Genomic DNA, 22,741 nt, shown 5'->3' on the forward strand with positions numbered 1-22,741 from the left:
TGAAGAGTGGGCTGGCAATGATGTCTTCCAGCTCTCTCAACACTCATGGAGAGATCCAAACAGGGCCCATGGACCTGTTTGCTTAAGTGATCCCTAACCCAGTCCTCCAACACTAAAGGCAAGAATTCCTTACTCCAAATTTATCACTGGTACTTATCTATTATAAGTGAGGAATGACATACCTGGAGACCTTTCTCCACCTCACCAGGTGGAGATTTGGTACTTTTGTCTCTTGTGAGGCCGCATATAGCTAGGTAGCGTTGCACTGAGCAATCGCTGTGCATACAAAACAACATGCCAATATATTCAGCCCATCGTGAATGGTGTGAACATCAGTAACAGTGTCAGAAAGTCTTCCAAAAAATCAAGGATGGCTCACTCCACAGAGAATATAATGCACTATTGATCATATCAGTGCTCCCACTGTGGTCTTTGATTGCTCCTGAAGTCCTTCTGGGCAATCAGGGATGGCTCACCCCCTCTGACACTGATAGATCAACACCAATGAACAGAACATACAAATGGCACCAAAGTATGTGTAAGATATTTCAACATCACTGATTTTTCTGAGAGCCCTTGCCAAGTGGAATGCTGATCTCAAACAACAAACTTTTTTCATATGGCCTTTTCATGAAGGGTACTTTACTCTTTTTACTTTATTAAATCACCATGAAGTTCTCCACCTCAATTGACACATCCAATTGCTTGATACCAGGGACAGCTTTGATGACTAATAAACACTGATGTAAGTTCATTCCTTGTTTCATAACACAGGGCAAGCTAGTAAATGATTGACTCATAATATTGACCAACTCAGGCACAGGGTGTTTTGTTACGCATTTCTTCAGTATATAAACTCTGCAGCCAGAGGGATTCATTCCAGAGTCTCTCTCTCCACCTGAAAATGGAGCTCCTGGGAGCAACAGGTTCTGTCCTACTGGTTTGCATTATTTGCCTGCTCTCCTTCACAGCATGGAGAAGCAGCTTTGGAAAGGGGAAGATGCCTCCTGGACCTGCTCCCCTTCCCATTCTAGGCAATATGCTGCAGGTGAAACCAAAGGACTTGTCCAAAACCCTTGAGCAGGTAAGGTCACTTGCTCTGGCTCATTCACTTTCTTCTGGGAAACATGAGCTAAGTGCACTGGGAGAACCCGTGGCCAGAGCCTGAGGAAGGCCAACCCCAGAGGGGGAGAAAAGCTTTGAGTATCTCAGCTGCCAAACTATATTGCTGTGATCCTTGGTTTTGAGCGCCTGATGGCTGCAAGGCCTTTACATATCCATATTTGTTATGGGAAGGCCAGATCTTGATATTCCTGATCTCTGAGAACACATTACCCACTGGGTAATACAACAACAAGGCCACTTTCTGACTTCTTCTGCCCACCTGATCCATGGCTGTGTTTTCTTTTGTCTTTTGGCAGCTCAGCAAAAAGTACGGGTCAGTGTTCACAGTGCACCTGGGCTCCGACCCCGTGGTGGTGCTGCATGGATATGATGTGGTGAAAGAAGCCTTGATAGACCGTGCGGACGAGTTTGCTACCAGAGGACACTGGCCGATCGGGGACAGAGCTAACAACGGACTAGGTATATTTACGGGCTGAGGTGCTTTTGAGAAGAGAAGGGTTGAGGACCAGACAGGCAGGGACAGGGGCTGGAGTGAGGTGTGCACAGGGGCAGGCTGAGGGAAGTGGCTGGATCTAACCTGGAGAAGGGAAGGCAGAGCAAAGGGTTGGTGGTGGTTTTCCCTGCTTAGGGAGGGCAACAGAGAAATGGAGCCAGGCTCCTTTTAGAGACGGACAGGGAAAGGGCAAGGTAACAGGCGCAGGCTGCAGCAAGGGAAGACCTGCATGCTTACAGAGAATGGTGCGTTCACAGTGAGGGTGGCTACGTGAGGGAAAGGGTCAAAACGAGGATGTTGAACTACACGACCTCCAAAGGTCTCCTCCGCACTGAAGGACTCTACGATGCTACTCTGCAGGCATTCTCCTGACGACGGGATTCACTGTCACTGTGAGCTTCAGTAAAGCTCATGCCCATGTCATTCAGCCAGGCCTTCCCTTTTCCTTCCTCTTCTGCAGGCATCATTTTCAGCAACAATGAGGAATGGCTACAGGTTCGCCGATTTGCTCTCACCACACTGCGTAACTTTGGGATGGGAAAGAGGAGCATCGAGGAAAGGATCCAAGAGGAAGCTGGGCACCTGCTGGAAGAGATCACCAAAACAAACAGTACAGTTTATTCTTAACACACCTTATGTTTGCTAAGAAGGTCTGTATTAAGTAAGCAGTGTTGGTGCTGGTCCAATGCAGGAATTAAGGTGACATGTTTTTAGCTTGTAATTCAGGTTCCCATGCATGAATGTTGCCTCATTATAAAGCAACAAATAATTCCATGATTGCTTATTACTACCGTTGGAGGAGCATTCCATGTCATTCAGACTGTGATGTTGTATTTCTGTTAACCCTCCTCAGAGCTCAGGTAGCTACAGATCTAGCATTTTACAGCAGAAGCCATATTTTTCTTTTTCCTTTTTTTATTTTTTTATTTTTTTTTTATTTTTTTCTCTGTATGTGTACTTTTTGTGACCTTGCAGGAATGCCTTTTGACCCGACCTCCATACTGAGCTGTGCTGTCTCCAACATCATATGCTCCATTGTCTTTGGGAACCGATATGACTATAGAGACAAGAAGTTTCTGGCCCTGATGAAAAACATGAACAACATCTTTGAGATGATCAGCTCCCACTGGGGACAGGTATATTCAGCAGCCATTTCACAGGGTGTATGTAGTTCCAAGATAGCAGGACGCTTCTTTCCTAGTGAATTCCCATTTCAGTCTTCAGAACAGGACACACTCCTGACCACCCTTCTCCTCTGCGCCTGGTTTCCTACCAGTACTACTACTAAGCAAACCCTCATCTCTCTGTCAGACTGCCCAGGCCTCACTACCCCTCTGACTGGCTCTGTTGAGAGGTTGTGGCCTTTTGCTAATTCCTAATGATGGGGAAATGATCACACTAAGAAGCTTCCTGTTTTTTTCAGCTTTATCAGATGTTCCCAAAGATCTTGGATTACATGCCCGGTCCTCACAACAGAGTATTCACAGAATTTGATACTCTAAAAGCCTTCGTGGCAGAGGAGGTGAAGGCGCACCAAGCTTCCATAGATCCCAGCTCCCCTCGGGATTTCATTGACTGCTTCCTCAACAAAATGCAGGAGGTAAGGAGACAGCATGTAGCCCCATCTCCTCCCCAAGCACACCTACCCGGAGCCCCTTTCCTTTGCCAAGTCACACACACATTTGCAGTCTGATGTTGCAGTTCCTTGGCTGGAAAGCAGTGGGCGCAGGAAGGGCACGTGGGCAGCTAGCTGCCATGCCGTGCACAGCTTGAAAGAAAGCTGCCCTGGGGGTCTAGCTTACTGCACACACATGGAATTGTAATTTTGCAGCTAACTGCTGCACCTCAACAGGGGAACATAACAGCTCGGGATGGAGAAGGAGGCCTGGACTGATACAAGAAAGAGGAAACAGACTTGTTTTGACATGTGTTTTGTTGTTGTTGTCTGTTTGTTTGTTTTCCTAGGAGAAGCACAATGCCAATTCCCATTTCTACTTGAAGAACTTGATAACCAGTGCCTTTGACTTGTTCACTGCTGGAACTGAGACAACTAGCACCACCATAAGATATGGACTTCTGCTGCTTCTCAAACACCCCAAAATACAAGGTACCAGTCTGTGACCTGCTCCCCTCCAGCCATTCCTCTGTGCTGGTCTCAGGTGTAACACCACTTTCTGCTATGCACTTTCTGCCCTTCCAGCTCTCTCTCTCTCTCATTCTCCATCCAAAGAGGAAAAGTCCTCGCAATCTCATTTCCCAGAGTGGGTCTTAATGGGGCTTGCAGCCCTCCTAGGCATATACAGCTGGCCCCTGGAGAGTCTGAGACTTAGCCCATGCACATCTCTATCTTCCAGTACTCCTATTTAGCTGGAGGGGACTCTTTGCAATAGGTTGCAGTGGAGCTGCAAAATCAGCACCAGTTTTTCTAGGGGCTCTGGTGTCTTGGTAAAGCAGTAGGAATCTGGACAACTTGGAACGATCTTGCTGAGTAGGCTTGGTTTTATTCACCCTCTTATTTATAGTCTGTTCCTTTCACGACAGAGAAAGTTCAGGAAGAGATCGACCAGGTGGTGGGACGATCACGAAGACCCTGTGTGGCTGACCGGACCCAGCTGCCCTACACAGATGCTGTGGTCCATGAAATCCAGCGCTTCATCAGTCTCATCCCCTTGAGTCTTCCTCATTCTGTGAACAAAGACACTCACCTCAGAGGCTATGTCATTCCCAAGGTTAGTTGATATTCTCTCTTTGGTACCAACAGCAACGTGCGGAAAATTTCATTCTTAACTCGTTAGGCAATCAGGTTACAAGACGTAACTCACCTCCACGTTATGTTCTGTTCTTCTTATGTTACCACAGGGGACAACAATCTACCCCCTTCTCAGTTCTGTCCTCCATGACAGTAAAGAGTTTGCAAACCCAGAAGAGTTCAACCCCGCACATTTCTTGAACGCAAACGGCACCTTTAAGAAGAGCGACTTCTTCATGCCCTTCTCCGCAGGTAAAGCACGTGCTTCCTCTTCTCATTCCTCTCTCAGGAGCTGCCAACCTCCTCCTCTGGGAACCAGCCCACCTTTTCCTTCACTCACACACACACACACACACAGACACACATACACACACTTTCCTTGCCCTCTCTCAGCTTGGTCCCTCCATGGCTTCCTCACAACTCAATACTCTTTGGATAACTCCTAAGTGCTCCTTTCTCCAAGCGCACCTCCCATCTTGCAGAGGACCCAGGGGCTTCTCAAACCTCACCCTGGGAGCTCCTGATGGAAGGACATGAATCATACCCATTCTCACGTTAGAAATCTGTGTGCTTTGCACAGTAACTCCACTTTTCCCAAATTCATCTTAAATACCTCTCACGCTATATGCCACCACTCACTCAGCAATATCCCCAACCTGCTGCTTTTGCACCTGCTCTTTATGCCACCTTGCTCCCTCTCATCCTGCCTCCTAATGTGCCTCCTTGGTGCTCAAGGCTTCTCCTGCTCACGTTCTTCTTTCACATACCCTAGCAAACTACCAGAGCGTGTCTAGTTTTTCCCCAGCAAACTGTTCCCTTGCAAAAATGCTCCACAATCCTCATAGTCACCTCACTGCCATGGCTGTATCTCATAAACAATGCTGTGTAACACAGTTGCATAGCACAAATCCCAGTCCACTCTGCAACATTTGTTTAGCAATACATGTTATTTTAATTTCAGGCAAGCGAATATGCCCTGGAGAGGGCCTGGCACGCATGGAGATATTCTTAGTTGTAGCCACCATCTTGCAGAACTTTACCTTGAAGCCCGTTGTCGATCCCAAGGAACTCAGCATAACTCCAACATTGAGTGGAACAGGAAACGTACCTCCCGTTTACCAGCTCTGTGCTGTCCCTCGCTGAAGGACTCAAAACTTTTCTCCACTGTGTCCTAAGCTTGGTTTTTCCTTTACACCTTCCTTACTAACTCATTGCTCAGTGACATCAGTCACCTCATTTCTTCAATAGTGCAATGTCCAGGGCTCGTCAAGACCTGCTTCTCCTGCAATATGCATCCACTGAAGATCAATATTCAGGTGTGTGTATATATACTGAAAGTAACAACAAAATAAAGGAAACTCTGGTCAGGATTTAAGCAGCATAACCAATAGGGGCCTCTTAAATAATATTTGGCATCTCTTTCTCTGCCCTAGATTAGGAACTGAACAACCTCAACTAACGAAGCTTTTAAGCTAGTGATTTTTGGAGCTGTTAAGTCTTCTCCAGCTGAAGTAAGTTTACAGAAGACAACAGTACCTGGAGAAGTGCTAGAGAAGGGCAGCAATAGTTGATGGGACAAACTGCTTCCTCCCTTAGGAGGTTTGAGGTGCAGTCTCTGCTGTGAAGGCTGTGAAGCAAAGATCTTCTAAGAGGCCATTCCCAATTCCACTTCTTGCTTCTCATTCAGCGAGGGTGCTTCTTCTGTGAAGGTTCTTTGAATTCAGCACTGTCCTGTGCAAAAACAAGCTGCAGGGCAGACTCATGGCAGCCCAGCAGAGCAGGGGCATTGTAGGTCTTTTGAAACACCTGAATGTTCATCAGAGACAGTCTCCAGCTCTGGAAGGCGGCTCCTTTAATCCTTCAGGGGACCAAGCTTGAATTTCTCCTATTAAGTTAGAGGTTGAGGAGCCCCGAGAGGCTGCCATGGACACGGGATGGTGCATGCTTGACCTGGAGGCCACAGGTCATGCCTGACAGGGGCTGTTTGTGTGGGACAACCCAGTCCCTGGACTTCAAAGCAAGCAGACACTAAGGGCCAACAGACAACACTTGGAAAGGGTGAAAGGTGCCCACACACACAGAGAATTAAAAGGAATTCCATAGAGTTGGGATTCACTGCAGTACTGCACAACAGTCCTTTCTACAAGAGGCTAAGGCAGAGACCCAACATTTGGGTGACTGATTTGGCAGCTGCTCACAGAGCAGGGCGCCTACTGCCATCGCCTCACTCCTAGTGAGAGGCTGAGCATCCCTGATGCCAAACCAGTACGAGAGGTCATCCCATTAAAAGGGAGCTAGGGGAACAGACATAGGGAAACACCCAGCTCAGAACTACAAGTAGAACAGGAAGTCAGTAAGACCCATGCAAGAGGAGAAGAGGTCCAGGAAGAAGGGACAGGAGACTGCCTGGAAACAGAGCAGGGGGAAAATCGTGTTTTGCAGGAGGGAGGACCACAGTGCAAAGAGGCAGTCAAAGGCACTAGCACACCCTGATGGAGGTGGAGGCTGTGGGAACAGGGGATGATCAGCCAAGGAGAAACCTCAGGGTTACTGACTTTTGCCTGAGATGGCGCTTCACAGGGGCACCTTAGCCCCACTGCTTTTCCTGCCCTTCCCCTGCTGCTAGGTACCAAGTAGCTGTGCCTTAAATATAGCAGTCTTCCCAGACAAGGGAAAAGAGAATTCACTTTGCCTCCTTTCTTCCCCCTTATCACCACATGCACCTACTGTCCATCACGAAGATCCAGCTCAGCACAGGGAATAACATTCCCTGCAAGGATCTAGTGGAATCCCAATGGAATGGGCCAGGGCTCCTCACAGCTCAGGCTATTGCACAGCCTTGATGCAAGCATGGTCTTGCCTGCTTCTCCACACACACAAGAAGCACAGTTTTGTAGCTAAGTATCTGTCTGCTTTAAAACCATGCAAGGCTGCAGCAACCATTCCTGACAGTTAACGGCACGGTTTCCAACAATCTCAACTAAAGATTTCTTGTGCTAAACAAGCTAGTTTGATTTTGTTCCTCCCTTTGGAGAGGCTTTGGAGAGCATAGTAGCTGTTCTTTAAAAGGGAGATAAGCAGTATATTTAAAGGGATTCCCCCACCTTTTTGAGGGAGTTTCTAATCAGCCTTCTCAAAAAAAACACAAGTCTTTCTTTTTTTCTTCTCCACTCAGATGTCCTTACTTAATTACTATATCAATTAATAAAAGGAAAATCCTGAAGCACAAGGACGACAACTCCTCAGACCTGGAAAGAAGGGGAAAACAGTAGCATCTAGCTTTCCTTCTAGGACTGAAGTTTGTTAGCAGGTTTTCCCATAGGACATCAGGAAGTTTGGAATAATCCAGACATGAAATGACTCTCCATCTGCTCAGCTACTGTAACTGAGCACACTAGACAAAGATGCCCCCATCAGCACTAAGAGTTATTTCTCATCTCAAAAGCAATTCCATGAACTGTTATGGCTATAGTGGTATCAAATAAGCACCCATTTGAAAGCTCTGAGAACTACACATAACTCTCTGCTCATGAACTCATGTTTTGCCAAATACAACGCTTCAGAGTCGATCCTTAAGCTCAGTTTGTTTCTGAAGTTCGGATCACCTAAGCCCTTTTATTCTCTGACTCTTTGCCAGACAGGTTTGTTACCCTGTACACTAGAGCACACTAGGCAGCCCCAGCAGCAGAATGCTATACTATGCCTGCATTCACATCCTGCCACAAGAGCACAGCTCCAGCTGATCAGGGAAAACCCAAGGACATATGTAACTCCCATCTGCAGCTTCTCAGGGCAGCCCCCACAGCAGCACTGCATCTCCCAGATACAACAGATCAGACAGTCAGCTTTAGCTAGTTTTGAATGTGATGTGAAGTGCAGTGTAAGGAATAGAGGAATGCTTCTGCAGGCAGCTTAGCCAGGGGCGCCACACAGCAGCTCTCATGTTTCCCACTGCAGCTTCCCAGCAGACCAGGCAACAGCAAGGGCTCCCAATAGAGAGCAGCAGATACTCACTAACCTCAGAACAGGCAATGTAAGACCACAAGTCAGTATTGGCCAAGCTGTCTCAGCTGTCAGGGTTGTTTTTTGCCTGGCTAACCCAGACAAGGGCCTACAGGCAGAGACATGGAACACACTCCTGTTGCACTCAGGTGTTCCAGGTCAGGTAGAAAGAGCCCCCCAGGGACAAGGTAGGTTTAAGAGCCACTTTATTGCAGTACATGGATTTCATGCATTACAGGGGTCTTCCTTCGCCACAGCACAGCAGCCACAAGCAGCGCACACAGGACAGCCCCAGCAGCCACCGCAGCAACACCCAGAGCCCAGGGGGCTGCTGCGAGCACGGCCACTCCTGCGGGAGGGAGACACCCATGAGGGCCCCTGGCCCTGAGGGGCAGGAACACCCCAGACTCCCTTTCCATGAGAAAGGCTTACACAAGCCTCTGTCCCCAGACAGGGAGGGCAGCAGGCCCACACACTTACCAAAGCCATCCACGGCAGGCCCCCATCTTAGCTGATCCTGCAGGAGAATCACGGGGCCTTCACTGGTGACATGGGAGGCGCCCTGCTAAAGGCCATGTTCAGCACTCCTTTTGCTCCCTACATAACAGCAGGGATTTTAGGGAATGGGACTTGTGGCCTCAAACACTGTGTTAGGCAGACACACCCTTGCCAACACTCACTCTGGCACAGACAGCAGATGTTTTGTGTTCCCATTGCACTGCATGGGCTGCCACATTTTGTCCAAATCAGCTGCTCAACAGATACCAGAAGTGAGCAAGGAATAGGATTAAGAGCCTATGAAGGCCTCCACTTCCTTGGCATGAGGGCAAGAGCCCTTCCTCAGCAAGAAGGAAGGAAACAAGCCCCCATAGAGCACTACCAAAAGAACTAGTCAGTACTATCTGTATCCCTTATGCCCTTCCCCCTCAGCTGGGGACTACGTGGTCCCTGTTGTCCCTTTGCACAAGGGGACAGCAAGGATAGAGCACATACTGGCTCCAGCCAGACAGGCTGCGATGCTGCAGGATTCCTGTTCCGACCGGTGGCACACCGAGGCAGTGCAGTGCAGGTACACCTAGAAAGAAAGGGCAGGGGCCTTGGATCAGGCATCTGGACAGGTGATGTGCGGGTCTCAAAAATGAGAAGGCAAGAAAGTTGCTCTAGGTTGCTTCACCTACAGCTTTAGCCTGGCACAAAGAGCAGAGGGGTCTCAGGCAGCTTTTATATCTACCACACAGACTTCAAACTAGGGTCCCCTCTGGAGTTACACTTCTCCCAATACCTGGGATTAGCACAGCTGTCCCAACACCACTGCTGTGACCACTGCCTAGGCAGTGCTGGAACGAGCTCTGAGGACTGATCCCAGCACTACTGAGCAAGCAAGGCAGGCATGGTGAACTTTACATGACTCCCGCTCAGAAATTTGAGCTTCAGCCCAGATGCTCCCTAATTTACAAGGGCTACTAAAGACCTTGGGCCAAAAATGCCTAGAAAATACTTATCAGTGTGGCTAGACCACATTCCCTAAGCCAGCTCAACACAGCAGCTCACAGTGGCTGCAGACTGGCACTTACTACTGCCACCACTTGCTATTTGATCTCAAGAACATCCTAGGCTGCCAGGACAGGATCTTACCAGCCCAGAAAGCATCCTTTGGGAAGTAGAGTCCACAAATGTGAAGGTGTAGAGGGTGAAACGCTGGTAATGAGAGGGGAACTGTAGTCCTGAGGCACCAGTGAGAGGCACCAGCTGTGTCTGGTAGTTGTCCCCTTTATGGGGACACCTGGGAGGAAAAGACCAGCAGTCAGGAGGTGTCAGGCCCTCCTCTAGCCACAAATCTATCTCCAAAGTACTCACCCATCCACCAAGACAGGCCACTGTAGCTGTTGGTGAGGGTGACTACTGGGAGTGGCCCAGCAGTGGTGCAGGACAAGGACCAGGTCTGGGTCCCTCCTCTGGAGGATCTGCACGTCCACATAGAGGGGGTCTCTCAGAGCCTTCACCACAGGATAGTCACTGCCTGCATAGCAGGATCTATACCTTGCATCTGGACCACAAGAAACACACAAGAGTCACTATAGACCCAGAAGAGCGGTTAAGGACAGCCATGCCAGCAAGTTCTCTATGGGGCAGAGAAGCAGTGCCAGGATTTGCCCATCAGAGCCCCATTATCACCAGATTGTTGTTAGAGCTCTGCCGCTAGACATTTTAGCAAGTCCTGTGGCCGTCCTACCTGCAGGAATGCTCATCTCCAAGGACAGAGGACCAGGTTGGGACACGGCAGGAAGAGGCGGCACTGTGAACACCTGAACACTCAAGGGGATGAAGTTCCCAGTGATGGAGTAACTACAGCGTACGTGTAACCTCATGAGACAAGAGAGAGTCAGGCAGATGAGCCAAGATCAGACAGACCTTTTTCTCCCCCAACACCACAACTCACAACCTCATTTGATTAATCATATTGCCACAGCATCTCCCACACATGCTTTTAACTACTTCAGCTTCTCACCAGATTGGGGACTGGAGTCTGCAAAGTGTACCTGAGCAGCATCAGTTTATTCCCACTAAAGGAGGAACATACCACTCCCTAGCCTCTTCCAGCACCTGTGCTGTGGGTTCATAAATTGCAACAAGCAGGAGCTTCTCTAGAGACCCTGGGCAGGGCACCATCTGGCCAGATCAGCCCCAGACATTACCTGAAAATGCTGTCCCTAGTGATGGAGCCAAGGTTCCCAGTCTCCACATCTGTAGATGCCACCAACTCGTTCTCATATATGAGATGATCACAAGCTACCTGCAACAACAGTCATTGTTACGACATTCCCCGGCACCGAAGGTCCAGAAGAGTCATACTAGAGAAGAGCATGGGGCCTCTGGAAGTCTCCAAGTTGCAACACCAAAACAACTGCAGGTTGCCCCAGGTCTGCAAGCTCCTGCTATTGCAGACCACTGCAGCTCTTACCTGAAAAGTAGTGCCACAGGCAGAGAGCGGGAATCTGTACACAACAAATGCATTGTTCCTCACTACAGGAATGCAGCCAGTACTGGGCCCACTGGCCAGATGAACGGACTCCAGAATAAGGGATGGCAGAGTCACCTCCCGAGAGACCACAATGGAGAACTCACGCAGGTGAGTGGTCAAATACACAGCATGGAGACAACCTGGAAGCCAGACTGGAGCATCTTTTGCATCTATAGTGACCTGACTGGAGGATGTACTTGGTAATTCTGCGGGTATCTTGAGCCCCCGTGCAGTAAATAAGTGGCCCTGGCACAGAATCTCATAAAACCATTGTCATTATCAATAAAACCTATTACTATTTCTTTCACAGGAGTAAAGTGCATTGTGTAGCTTGTGCCCACCACCACTCGTTCCATGACAGGAACCCTCCATGCAGTACCAAGCCCGGTTTCCTTCCAACCTTGCCACTCTCTGTCTAGGAGTAACTACCCAAAGGGAAGGGCATTCAGACACAGGCAGGTGTCTAAAGGGATATCAGAGCCTTACCAGGGAGGTCCACAGGGCACCTGAGCAGCTTCTCTTCAAGGAGAGTCTCTTGCCCAGCAGCATCTGTCCCTTCAATCCCCACCAGCATGTAGTAGTTGCCTTCCTGGGGAAGGACCACCCAGGTCAGGGCAGTCACAGCAGCTGTACTCACAGCCCCAGCTGGACCCCTAAGGTCACTCACCCATTCAAAGACATAGCAGCCTGCATAGGAGAGGGACACTTTCCTGGAGCCATCTGGACTCTCTGACACCCAGAGACCACAGCTGGAGTCATTCTGCACAGCATGTGCCTTCCCCTCTGTATCTAGGGGTAGATGAGACAGCAGGAAGAGCCTAAAGATCCCACAGAGAGGGCAGGGAGCACCACCCCTGACCCTTCTGTAGGGGGCAGGGTCCCAGCTAGCACTCAGGTCTGGGCCAGAATGAGGCTTCCAAGACCATCCAGACACAGGTGCAGCACTCAAGCCAAATGCTTGGCCATACAGTCAGCCCCCAGTTACACAGGCACAGGAGTGGTTAGACAACAAGCACTTCCCTGCTAAAGCAGACCCTTCCTCCTCATTTCAGTTACAGCTGGCACTCTGCAAAGACACAGCAGTGAGGAAAACTCTGGACATCACCCTCACTTACCCCAAGCAGTCAGTACCAGGGAAGCATTTTCCTCCCAGCCTGGGGGCAGGGTGAGCTGCAAGCCTCCTTGACCACAAGCCAGCATGGAGGGATCAGCAAAAAAAAAAAGCCACCCTGGACCTCCAGGACCAAAGCAAGGGGGCCAAGAAACCCCCACAGGAATACAGCACCAAGCAAAGTCCCAGCCTGCCCTACTGCACCCATCCTCTTCTCCTGCCAAGGACCATACAGCAGCTCTGCTTAACCTAGCCCTTTTACATTGTGTGGCCTCCTGTCATCAGAAAGAGGCCAGGTAGAAACTCCTGGATGGCCAGGTGGTCCCAGCCAACCATTTTAACACCTTCATTGCCTTCGCCTGGATCTGAACCCCTCACAGCCCTCTTGTGTCCTTTAACAAAAAACACAGGAGGCGAGCTTATGCTAGGAGATGGGCTTATATTCATAGTACTGAGATGAGAGGAGCTTATTTGTGCAATTTATGTTGGAGCTGTAGAAGTGACTTCAAGGCTTGTTTTTTTCTAGGGTTCTCCCCATCTAGGGTGCATTGAGGAGACCTACCTGCTTTTTCCCCATGCACCCCCTTGGCTACTTTCACCACTCATGAAGCAACATGAGTAGAAAAAGCTGTGTGTCCATGGAAGATATGGTGAGAGGAGAAGAATAAAAGCACAAAAGGGAACGTGCTTCCCCTGGGAAGATCCATTATGTGTTCTTTCTGCCTTTGTAGAGGTGCTGCTGCTTCCAAGTGAAGTGAACAAGGGGGCCCAGGGGACTTTGCACATGTAAAAGGAGGTGGTTCCCCTCTACGATTTCAGGTTGTGAACTACAAGTCTATTTGCATTCAAGGCTGTTTGGACATAACCACAGGAGCCCTGTTGCTCATCTTTTGCCATCCCGGCTGCTAGGAATGTGATCATATGCTCAGTGGGACTCCATCCCCCCAGAGCCTATTGTGGCCGATGTTTGAGTAGAGCTTGTGAAGCAAATATGCTTTTTCTACACCCTGCCTGGCACCAGGCAGCAGCTTTGAGGAGAGGCACTGGGGAAAACGTTTGGACTTTGGCAGGGAGGCTCTATGACCGTAGAAAGAGAGAACTGTGTCAAGGGAGTTTATTCAAATCTCATAGCCATTGTGGGACACCATGTGTTTCTTTTGACTCACTGCTATTTGTTGTCTACCGAGTAAATACAAAAAAATAAAATACTTTAGAGTCTTTTTAGGAAGAGAGGTTTCATTACACTTTAACCAAGTGATACTTTGCATATGCTGATAGGAAAAATGTCTACAAGTACCAGAAAAATAACTATATTTGAAACAACGCCGGGAGTGGAGTATATTTACCATGCATCATGTAGAAAATCATTGGACAGTACTGTGACGTGAAAAGAGCCACAGATTCCCACAGGTAGAGGTCTGACTAGTCGCATGATGTTCCTGCGTTTTAAATCCCCTGTGCATCTGCCAGTTTGGTGCAAACTCTCATGAACTCTGCTTTCTGAGTCCGGAGATCCCTAATATCTCATATCTCCCATAAAATGCCCTGGCAATATCTAAGTCAGACCTGAGTTGAGGCCAAATGCTCTGAATAAATCCAAGTTCAGAGCAGCAGGTCATCAACTAGGAGGAACTTGGGAAGTTTTTCCTTATGTTCAAAGGGTAGTTCTTGTATTTCAATTTGTGCCCATTGCCTCTCATTCTGTCACTAGGCATGACTGAGAGGAGTCTGGCCCCATCTTCTTTACACCACCCTTTAAGATATTTATGCACATTGGTAAGAGCCCTCCCTCAGTATTCTCTTCTTGAGGGTGAACAGTCCCTGTGCTTTCAGTCTTTCTTCATATGAGGGATGCTCCAGTCCCTGAATAATCTTAGTATCCTTATGCTGGACTCACTCAGTAGCTCCCTATCTCTCCTATCTTCCCTGTGTTATTGGGAAACACAGAATTGGCACAGGCCTCCAGTTGTAGCCTCAACAAGGGTAAGTAGAGGGGAAGGACCATCTCCCTCAACCTACTGTCCATGCTCTGCCTAACACAGCCCAGGCTTTCTTTGTCAATAGGGTATGTTGTTGCATTGCAATCAACTTGATGTCCACCAGGATTCTCAGGTCCTTCTCATCAGAGCAGCTCTCCAATAGGTCCTTCCCCAGCCTGAAATGGTGCATGGGGTTATTCCTCCCTCAGAGGAATAGGACCCTATACTTCCCTTCATTGGACTTCACGTGGTTCCTCTCTGCCTCTCTCTCCAGCCTGCCAAAGTCCCTGTCAGTGGCAGCACAGCCTTCTGGTGCATCAACTACTCCATTCATTTTTGTGTCATCAGCAAGTCTGCCAAGGGTGTACTCTGTCCCTTCATCTAGGTAACTGATGAACAGGATGAACAAGATTGGGCTGACTGGTGAGTTACACTGCTAGCTTGTGGCCTCCTACCAGACTTGGTGCCACTGCTCGCAACCTTCTGAGCTCTGCCCTTCAGCCTGTTTTCAGTCCACTTCGCTGGCTGCTCATCTAGCCTGTACTTCCTCAGCGTGACTGCAAGAATGGTATGGGAGACCACGTTGAAAGTCTTACTGAAGTCAAGGTAGACAACGTGCACTGCTCTCCCCTCATCTACCCAGACAGACATTGAAATATAGAAGGTTATTGGGTTGCAGAATGGAACCCAATGGAACAGGAATTGTGAATTCCTGTTTGGGAATGCATGCTGACTACTCTTGATCATCTTTCTATCCTTCATGTGCTTGGAAATGGCATCCAAGTTTATCTGCTGCATCACATTTGCAGGGAAGTGGGTGAGGCTGACTGGCCTGGGGTCTCTTTTTTACCTTCCTTGAGGACTGGAGTGACATTTAATTTCTTCCAGTCCTCAGACACCACATCTGATCTCCATAGTCTTTCCAAGATGATGAAGAGTGGGCTGGCAATGATGTCTTCCAGCTCTCTCAACAGTCATGGAGAGATCCAAACAGGGCCCATGGACCTGTTTGCTTAAGTGATCCCTAACCCAATCCTCCACCACTAAAGGCAAGAATTCCTTACTCCAAATTTATCACTGCTACTTATCCATTATAAGTGAAAAATGACATATCTGGAGACCTTTCTCCACCTCACCAGGTGGAAATTTGGTACTTTTGTCTCTTGTGAGGCCGCATATAGCTAGGTAGCGTTGCACCGAGCAATCGCTGTGCATACAAAACAACATGCCAATATATTCAGCCCATCGTGAATGCTGTGAACATCAGTACCAGTGTCAGAAAGTCTTCCAAAAAATCAGGGATGGCTCACTCCACAGAGAATATAATGCAGTATTGATCATATCAGTGCTCAGCACTCCCACTGTGGTCATTTGGAGGACAGAACCTCCAAATGGCACCAAAGTATGTGTAAGATATTTCAACATCACTGATTTTTTCAGAGCCCTTGCCAAGAGGAATGCTGATCTCAAACAACAAACTTTTTTTCAAAAGGCCTTTTCATGAAGGGTACTTTACTCTTTATACTTTATTAAATCACCATGAAGTTTTCCACCTCGACTGACCCATGCAATTGCTTGATACCAGGGACAGCTTTGATGCCTAATAAACACCGATATAAGTTCAGTTCTTGTTTCATAACACAGGGCAAGCTAGCAAATGATTGACCTATAATACTAAGTCAGCCATAGGGTGTTGTATTACACAATTCTGGAGTATATAAGCTCTACAGCTGGACAGACTCATTCCAGAGTCTCTCTCCACCTGGAAAATGGAGCTCCTGGGAGCAACAGGTTCTGTCCTACTGGTTTGCATTATTTGCCTGCTCTCCTTCACAGCATGGAGAAGCAGCTTTGGAAAGAGGAAGATGCCTCCTGGACCTGCTCCTCTTCCCATTCTAGGCAATATGCTGCAGGTGAAACCAAAGGACTTGTCCAAAACCCTTGAGCAGGTAAGGTCACTTGCTCTGGCTCATTCACTTTCTTCTGCACGGTCTGGAATACGTGAGCCAAGTGCACTGGGAGAACCTGTGGCCAGAGCCTGAGGAAGGTCAATCCTAGAGGGAGAGAAAAGCTTTGAGTATCTCAGCTGCTGCTCTGTAATGCTCTGATCCTTGGTTTTGAGCGCACGATGGCTGCAAGGCCTTTACATACCCGTATTTGTTGTGGGAAGGCCAGATCTTGATATTCCTGATCTCTGAGAACACATTACCCACAGAATAATAACAACAACAAGGCCACTTTTTGACTTCTCCTGCACACCTCCATGCCATGTTTTCTTTTGTCTTTTGGCAGCTCAGCAAGAAGTATGGGCCAGTGTTCACAGTGCACCTGGGCTCCGACCCCGTGGTGGTGCTCCATGGACATGAAGTGGTGAAAGAAGCCTTGATAGACCGCGCAGACGAGTTTGCTCCCAGAGGACACTGGCCGATCGGGGACAGAGCTAACAACGGACTAGGTATATTTACGGGCTGAGGTGCTTTTGAGAAGAGAAGGGTTGCGGACCAGACAGGCAGGGACAGGGGCTGGAGTGAGGTGTGCACAGGGGCAGGCTGAGGGAAGTGGCTGGATCTAGCCTGGAGAAGGGAAGGCAGAGCAAAGGGTTGGTGGTAGTTTTCCCTGCTTAGGGAGGGCAACAGAGAAATGGAGCCAGGCTCCTTTTAGAGGCGGACAGGGAAAGCGCAAGGTAACAGGCGCAGGCTGCAGCAAGGGAAGACCTGCATGCTTACAGAGAATGGTGCGTTCACAGTGAGGGTGGCTACGTGAGGGAAAGGGTCAAAACGAGGATGTTGAACTACACGACCTCCAAAGGTCTCCTCCGCACTGAAGGACTCTACGATGCTACTCTGCAGGCGCTCTCCTGACGACGAGATTCACTGTCACTGTGAGCTTCAGTACAGCTCATGCCCATGTCATTCAGTCAGGCCTTCCCTTTTCCTTCCTCTTCTGCAGGCATCATTGTCAGCAACAACGAGGAATGGCTACAAGTTCGCCGATTTGCTCTCGCCACACTGCGCAACTTTGGGATGGGAAAGAGGAGCATTGAGGAGAGGATCCAAGAGGAAGCTGAGCACCTGTTGGAAGAGATCACCAAAACAAACAGTACAGTCTATTCTTAACGCACCTTATGTTTGCTAAGAAAGCCTGTAGGAAGTAAGCAGTGTTGGTGCTGGTCCAATGCAGGAATTAAGGTGACACATGTTTTTAGCTTGTAATTCAGGTTCCCATGCATGAACGTTGCCTCATTATAAAGCAAAAAATAATTCCATGATTGCTTACTACTACCATTGGAGGAGCATTCCGTGTCATTCAGACTGTGATGTGGTATTTCTGTATACCCTCCTCAGGGCTCAGCATTTTACAGAAAAAGCCATATCTTTTTATTTATTTATTTATTGTGTATTTGTGTGTGTGTACCTTTTGTGACCTTGCAGGAATGCCTTTTGACCCAACCTACATAGTGAGCTGTGCTGTCTCCAACATCATATGCTCCATCGTCTTTGGGAACAGATATGAGTATAGAGATAAGAAATTTCTGGCCCTGATGAAAAACATAAACAACATCTTTCAGATGGTCAGCTCCCCCTGGGGACAGGTATATTCAGCAGCCATTTCACAGGGAGTATATAGTTCCAAGCTAGTAGTGGGCTTATTTCCTAGTGAAATACCATTTCAGTCTTCACACTAGGACACAACAGTATATACAGTATATTCATCCCACTGCGCAGGAGGGAATTCACTCTAGAGCAAGAGGAGCCCTCACAAACCAAGCTGGCTTTACCGGCTAGGTGCAGCCTACCCCTAGTCCTGACCACCCTTCACCTCTGCTTCTGAGTTTCATACTACTACTACTACTAAGCAAACCCTCATCTCTCTGTCAGACTGTCCAGGCCTCACCACCCCTCTGACTGGCTCTGTTGAGAGGTTGTGGACTTTTGCTAATTCCTAATGATGGGGAAATGATCACACTAAGGAACTTCCTGGTCTTTTCAGCTCTATCAGATGTTCCCAAAGATCTTGGATTACATGCCCGGTCCTCACAACAGAATATTCACAGAATTTGATACTCTAAAAGCCTTCGTGGCAGAGGAGTTGAAGGCGCACCAAGCTTCCATAGACCCCAGCTCCCCTCGGGATTTCATTGACTGCTTCCTCAACAAAATGCAGGAGGTAAGGAGACAGCATGTAGCCCCATCTCCTCCCCAAGCACACCTACACGGAGCCCCTTTCCTTTGCCAAGTCACACACACATTGGACTCACCCCTTCCCTGTGCTTTGCCCTGAAAGCTGGTCCGTGCACTGAGAAAACACCCAAAACGGGTGCCACGTCTGTTAGAGCACAGCATTCTGGGTCTGCCCACTCACTGGCCACTAACTGCAGCTCCTTGGACATCAAGCCCCACATCTGCTTTCCGCAAAGCCCAGAGATATTTGCACTCTGGTGTCACAGTTCCTTGGCTAGAAAGCAGTGGGCGCAGGAAGGGCAAGTGGGCAGCTAGCTGCCATGCCGTGCACAGCTTGAAAGAAAGCTGCCCTGGGGTCTAGCTTACTGCATAGACATTGAATTGTATTGTTGCAGCTAACTGCTGCACCTCAACAGGGGAACATAACAGCTCGGGATGGAGAAGGACGCCTGGACTGATACAAGAAAGAGGCATGTTCCTCAGGAAATAGAGCTGTTTTGACCTGCGTTTTTTGGTTTTTTTTTTGTTTTTTTTGTTTGTTTTCCTAGGAGAAGCACAATGCCAACTCCCATTTCCACTTGAAGAACTTGATAACCAGCACCTCTGACTTGTTCATTGGTGGAACTGAGACAACTAGCACCACCATAAGATATGGACTTCTGCTGCTTCTCAAACACCCCAAAATACAAGGTACCAGTCTGTGACCTGCTCCCCTCCAGCCATTCCTCTGCGCTGGTCTCAGGTGTAACACCACTTTCTGCTACGCGCTTTCCGCCCTCCCAACCCTCTCTCTCTCATTCTCCACCCAAACAGGAAAAGTCCTCGCAATCTCATTTCCCAGAGTGGGCCTTAGTGGACCTTGCAGCCCTCCTAGGCATATACAGCTGGCCCCTGGAGAGTCTGAGACTTGGCTCATGCACACCTCTATCTTCCAGTACTCCTATTTAGCTGGAGGGCACTCTTTGCAATAGGTTGCAGTGGAGATGCAAAATCAGCACCAGTTTTCTTAGGGCCTCTGGTGCCCTAGTAAAACAGTAGGACAATTTGGAATGATCTTGCTGAGTAGGCTTGGTTTTATTCACCCCTCTTATTAATAGTCTGTGCCTTTCATGACAGAGAAAGTTCAGGAAGAGATCGACCAGGTGGTGGGACGATCACGAAGACCCTGTGTGGCTGACCGGACCCAGCTGCCCTACACAGATGCTGTGGTCCATGAAATCCAGCGCTTCATCAGTCTCATCCCCTTGAGTCTTCCTCATTCTGTGAACAAAGACACTCACCTCAGAGGCTATGTCATTCCCAAGGTTAGTTGATATTCTCCCTTTGGTACCAACAACAACGTGCAGGAAATTTCATCCTTAACTCGGCAGGCAATCGGATTACAAGACGTAACTCACCTCCACGTTATGTTCTGTTCTTCTTATGTTACCGCAGGGGACAACAATCTACCCCCTTCTCAGCTCTGTCCTCCATGACAGTAAAGAGTTTGCAAACCCAGAAGAGTTCAACCCCGCACATTTCTTGAACGGAAATGGCACCTTTAAGAAGAGCGACTTCTTCATGCCCTTCTCCGCAGGTAAGGCACGTGCTTCCTCTTCTCATTCCTCTCTCAGGAGCTGCTGACCTCCTCCTCTGGGAAGCAGCCCACCTTTACCTTCACACACCCACACACACACATACACACACACACACACAGACTTTCCTTGCCCTCTCTCCACTTGGTCCCTCCATGGCTTCCTCACAACTCAATACTCTTTGGATAACTCCCAAGTGCTCCTTTCTCCAAGCACACCTCCCATCTTGCAGAGGGCTCATGGGCTTCTCAAACCTTACTCTGGGAGCTCCTGATGGAAGGACATGAATCATACCCATTCTCACGTTAGAAATCTGTGTGCTTTGTACAGTAACTCCGCTTTTCCCAAGTTCATCTTAAATACCTCTCACGTTATGTGCCACCACTCACTCAGCAATATCCCCAACCTGCTGCTTTTGCACCTGCTCTTTATGCCACCTTGCTCCCTCTCATCCTGCCTCCTAATGTGCCTCCTTGGTGCTCAAGGCTTCTCCTGCTCACGTTCTTCTTTCACATACCCTAGCAAACTACCAGAGCGTGTCTAGTTTTTCCCCAGCAAACTGTTCCCTTGCAAAAATGCTCCACAATCCTCACAGTCACCTCACTGCCATGGCTGTATCTGATAAACAATGCTGTGTAACACAGTTGCATAGCACAAATCCCAGTCCACTCTGCAACATCTGCTCAGCAATATTTGTTGTTTTAATTTCAGGCAAGCGAATATGCCCTGGAGAGGGCCTGGCACGCATGGAGATATTCTTAGTTGTAGCCACCATCTTGCAGAACTTTACCTTGAAGCCTGTTGTCGATCCTAAGGAACTCAGCATAACTCCAACATTGAGTGGAGCAGGAAACATACCTCCCGTTTACCAGCTCTGCGCTGTCCCTCGCTGAAGGACTCAAAACTTCTCTCCACTGTGTCCTGAGCTTGGCTTTTCCCTTACACCTTCCTTACTAACTCATTGCTCAGTGACCACATCTATTACCCGATTTCTTCAATAGTGCAATGTCCAGGGCTGGTCAAGACCTGCTTCTCCTGCAATATGCATCCAATTAAGATCAATATTCAGGTGTGTGTATATACTGAAAGCAAAAATAAAATAAAATAAAATAAAATAAAATAAAATAAAATAAAATAAAATAAAATAAAATAAAATAAACTCTGGTCAAGATTTAAACAGCATAACCAATATGGCCTCTTAAATAAGATTCGGCAACTCTTTCTCTGCCCTGAATTAGGAACTGAACAACCTGAACTAATGAAGCTTTTAAGTTAGTGATTTTTGGAGCTGTTAAGTCTTCTCCAGCTGAAGTAAGTTTACAGAAGACAACAGTACCTGGAGAAGTGCCAGAGAAGGGCAGCAATAGTTGATGGGACAAACTGCTTCCTCCATTAGGAGGTTTGAGGTGCAGTCTCTGCTCACACCTACAGCAGCTGCTGTCCTGGGGGGCATCCAACAGAAGAAATAAGGCCGTGAAGCAAAGATCTCCTAAGAGGCCATTCCCAATTCCACCTCTTGCTTCTGATTTTGCTTCTTCTGTGAAGGTTCTTTGACTTCAGCTCTGCCCCGTGCAAAAACAGGCTGCAGGACAGACTCATGGGAGCAAGCAGAGCAGGGGCACTGTAGGTCTCTTGAAACACCTGAAGGTTCATCAGAGACAGTCTCCAGCTCTGGCAGGCTGCTCCTTTAATCCTTCAGGGGACCAAGCTTGAATTCCCCCTTTTAAGTTAGAGGTTGAGGAGCCCTGGGAGGCTGCCATGTCCACAGGATGGTGCATGCTTGACCTGGGGGCCACAGGTCATGCCTGACAGGGGCTGTTTGTGTGGGACAACCCTGTCCCTGGACTTCAAAGCAAGCAGACACTAAGGGGCAACAGCCAACGCTTTAAAAGGGTGCCCACACATGCAGAATTAAAAGGTATTCCATAGATTTAGGATTCACTGCAGTACTGCACAACAGCCCTTTCTACAAGAGGCTAAGGCAGAGACCCAACATTTGGGTGATTGATTTGGCAGCTGCTCCCAGAGCGGGACACCTACTGCCATCACCTCACTCCTAGTGACAGGCTGAGCATCCCTGTTGCCAAACCAGTATGACAGGTCATCCCATTAAAAGGGAGCTACGGGAACAGACATAGGGAAACACCCAGCTCAGAATTACAAGTAGAATAGGAAGTCAGTAAGACCCATGCAAGTGGAAAAGAGGCCTAGGAGGAAGGGACAGGAGATTGCCTGGAAACAGAGCAGAGCAGTGTTTTGCAGGAGGGAGGACCACAGTGCAAAGAGGCAGTCAAAGGCACTAGCGCACCCTCATGGAGGTGGTGGCTCTTCTCAGGGTTACTGACTTTTGCCTGAGATAGTGCTTCACAGGGGCACCTCAGCCCCACTGCATTTCCTGCCCTTTCCCTGTTGCTAGGTACCAAGTAGCTGTCCCTTAAATATAGCAGTCTTCCCAGACAAGGGAAAAGAGAATTCACTTTGCCTCCTTTCTTCCCCCTTATCACC

General features: G+C 48.4%; 2 protein-coding genes and 1 pseudogene across 2 annotated transcripts; 2 read left to right on the forward strand and 1 right to left on the reverse strand.

Moving 5' to 3' along the window:
• Nucleotides 1-904: 904 nt before the first annotated feature.
• LOC148593324 (cytochrome P450 2C19-like) lies at nt 905-5,524 on the forward strand. Its single transcript, XM_088531412.1, has 9 exons — nt 905-1,084; nt 1,422-1,584; nt 2,079-2,228; nt 2,594-2,754; nt 3,042-3,218; nt 3,584-3,725; nt 4,160-4,347; nt 4,478-4,619; nt 5,329-5,524. Exons 1-9 carry the CDS (start codon nt 905-907, stop codon nt 5,508-5,510), a joined length of 1,485 nt encoding a protein of 494 aa, XP_088387538.1. The 3' UTR covers nt 5,511-5,524.
• A 3,051-nt stretch (nt 5,525-8,575) lies between these two features.
• On the reverse strand, nt 8,576-12,721 carry LOC148593325 (zona pellucida sperm-binding protein 4-like; annotated as a pseudogene).
• A 3,523-nt stretch (nt 12,722-16,244) lies between these two features.
• Nucleotides 16,245-21,150, forward strand: LOC148593326 (cytochrome P450 2C19-like). Its single transcript, XM_088531413.1, has 9 exons — nt 16,245-16,430; nt 16,774-16,936; nt 17,431-17,580; nt 17,913-18,073; nt 18,472-18,648; nt 19,211-19,352; nt 19,779-19,966; nt 20,097-20,238; nt 20,948-21,150. The coding sequence occupies exons 1-9, from the start codon at nt 16,251-16,253 to the stop codon at nt 21,127-21,129; spliced, it is 1,485 nt and encodes a 494-aa protein (XP_088387539.1). The 5' UTR covers nt 16,245-16,250; the 3' UTR covers nt 21,130-21,150.
• Nucleotides 21,151-22,741: the final 1,591 nt, after the last annotated feature.

The sequence above is a fragment of the Tinamus guttatus genome, unplaced genomic scaffold, assembly GCF_059628265.1.
Source record: "Tinamus guttatus ecotype Peru unplaced genomic scaffold, ASM5962826v1 Tinamus_guttatus_pri_ptg000416l, whole genome shotgun sequence".
Taxonomy (NCBI): Eukaryota; Metazoa; Chordata; class Aves; order Tinamiformes; family Tinamidae; genus Tinamus; species Tinamus guttatus.

Bases quoted from the DNA above. Each gene is read 5' to 3' on its own strand.
- LOC148593326 (XM_088531413.1), top strand. From the start codon at position 16,251: ATGGAGCTCCTGGGAGCAACAGGTTCTGTCCTACTGGTTTGCATTATT. The intron at 16,937-17,430 runs GTATATTTACGG...CCTCTTCTGCAG, and splicing joins CAGAGCTAACAACGGACTAG to GCATCATTGTCAGCAACAAC. The intron at 18,649-19,210 runs GTAAGGAGACAG...TTGTTTTCCTAG, and splicing joins TCCTCAACAAAATGCAGGAG to GAGAAGCACAATGCCAACTC.
- LOC148593324 (XM_088531412.1), top strand. From the start codon at position 905: ATGGAGCTCCTGGGAGCAACAGGTTCTGTCCTACTGGTTTGCATTATT. The intron at 3,726-4,159 runs GTACCAGTCTGT...CTTTCACGACAG, and splicing joins CAAACACCCCAAAATACAAG to AGAAAGTTCAGGAAGAGATC. The intron at 4,348-4,477 runs GTTAGTTGATAT...ATGTTACCACAG, and splicing joins GAGGCTATGTCATTCCCAAG to GGGACAACAATCTACCCCCT.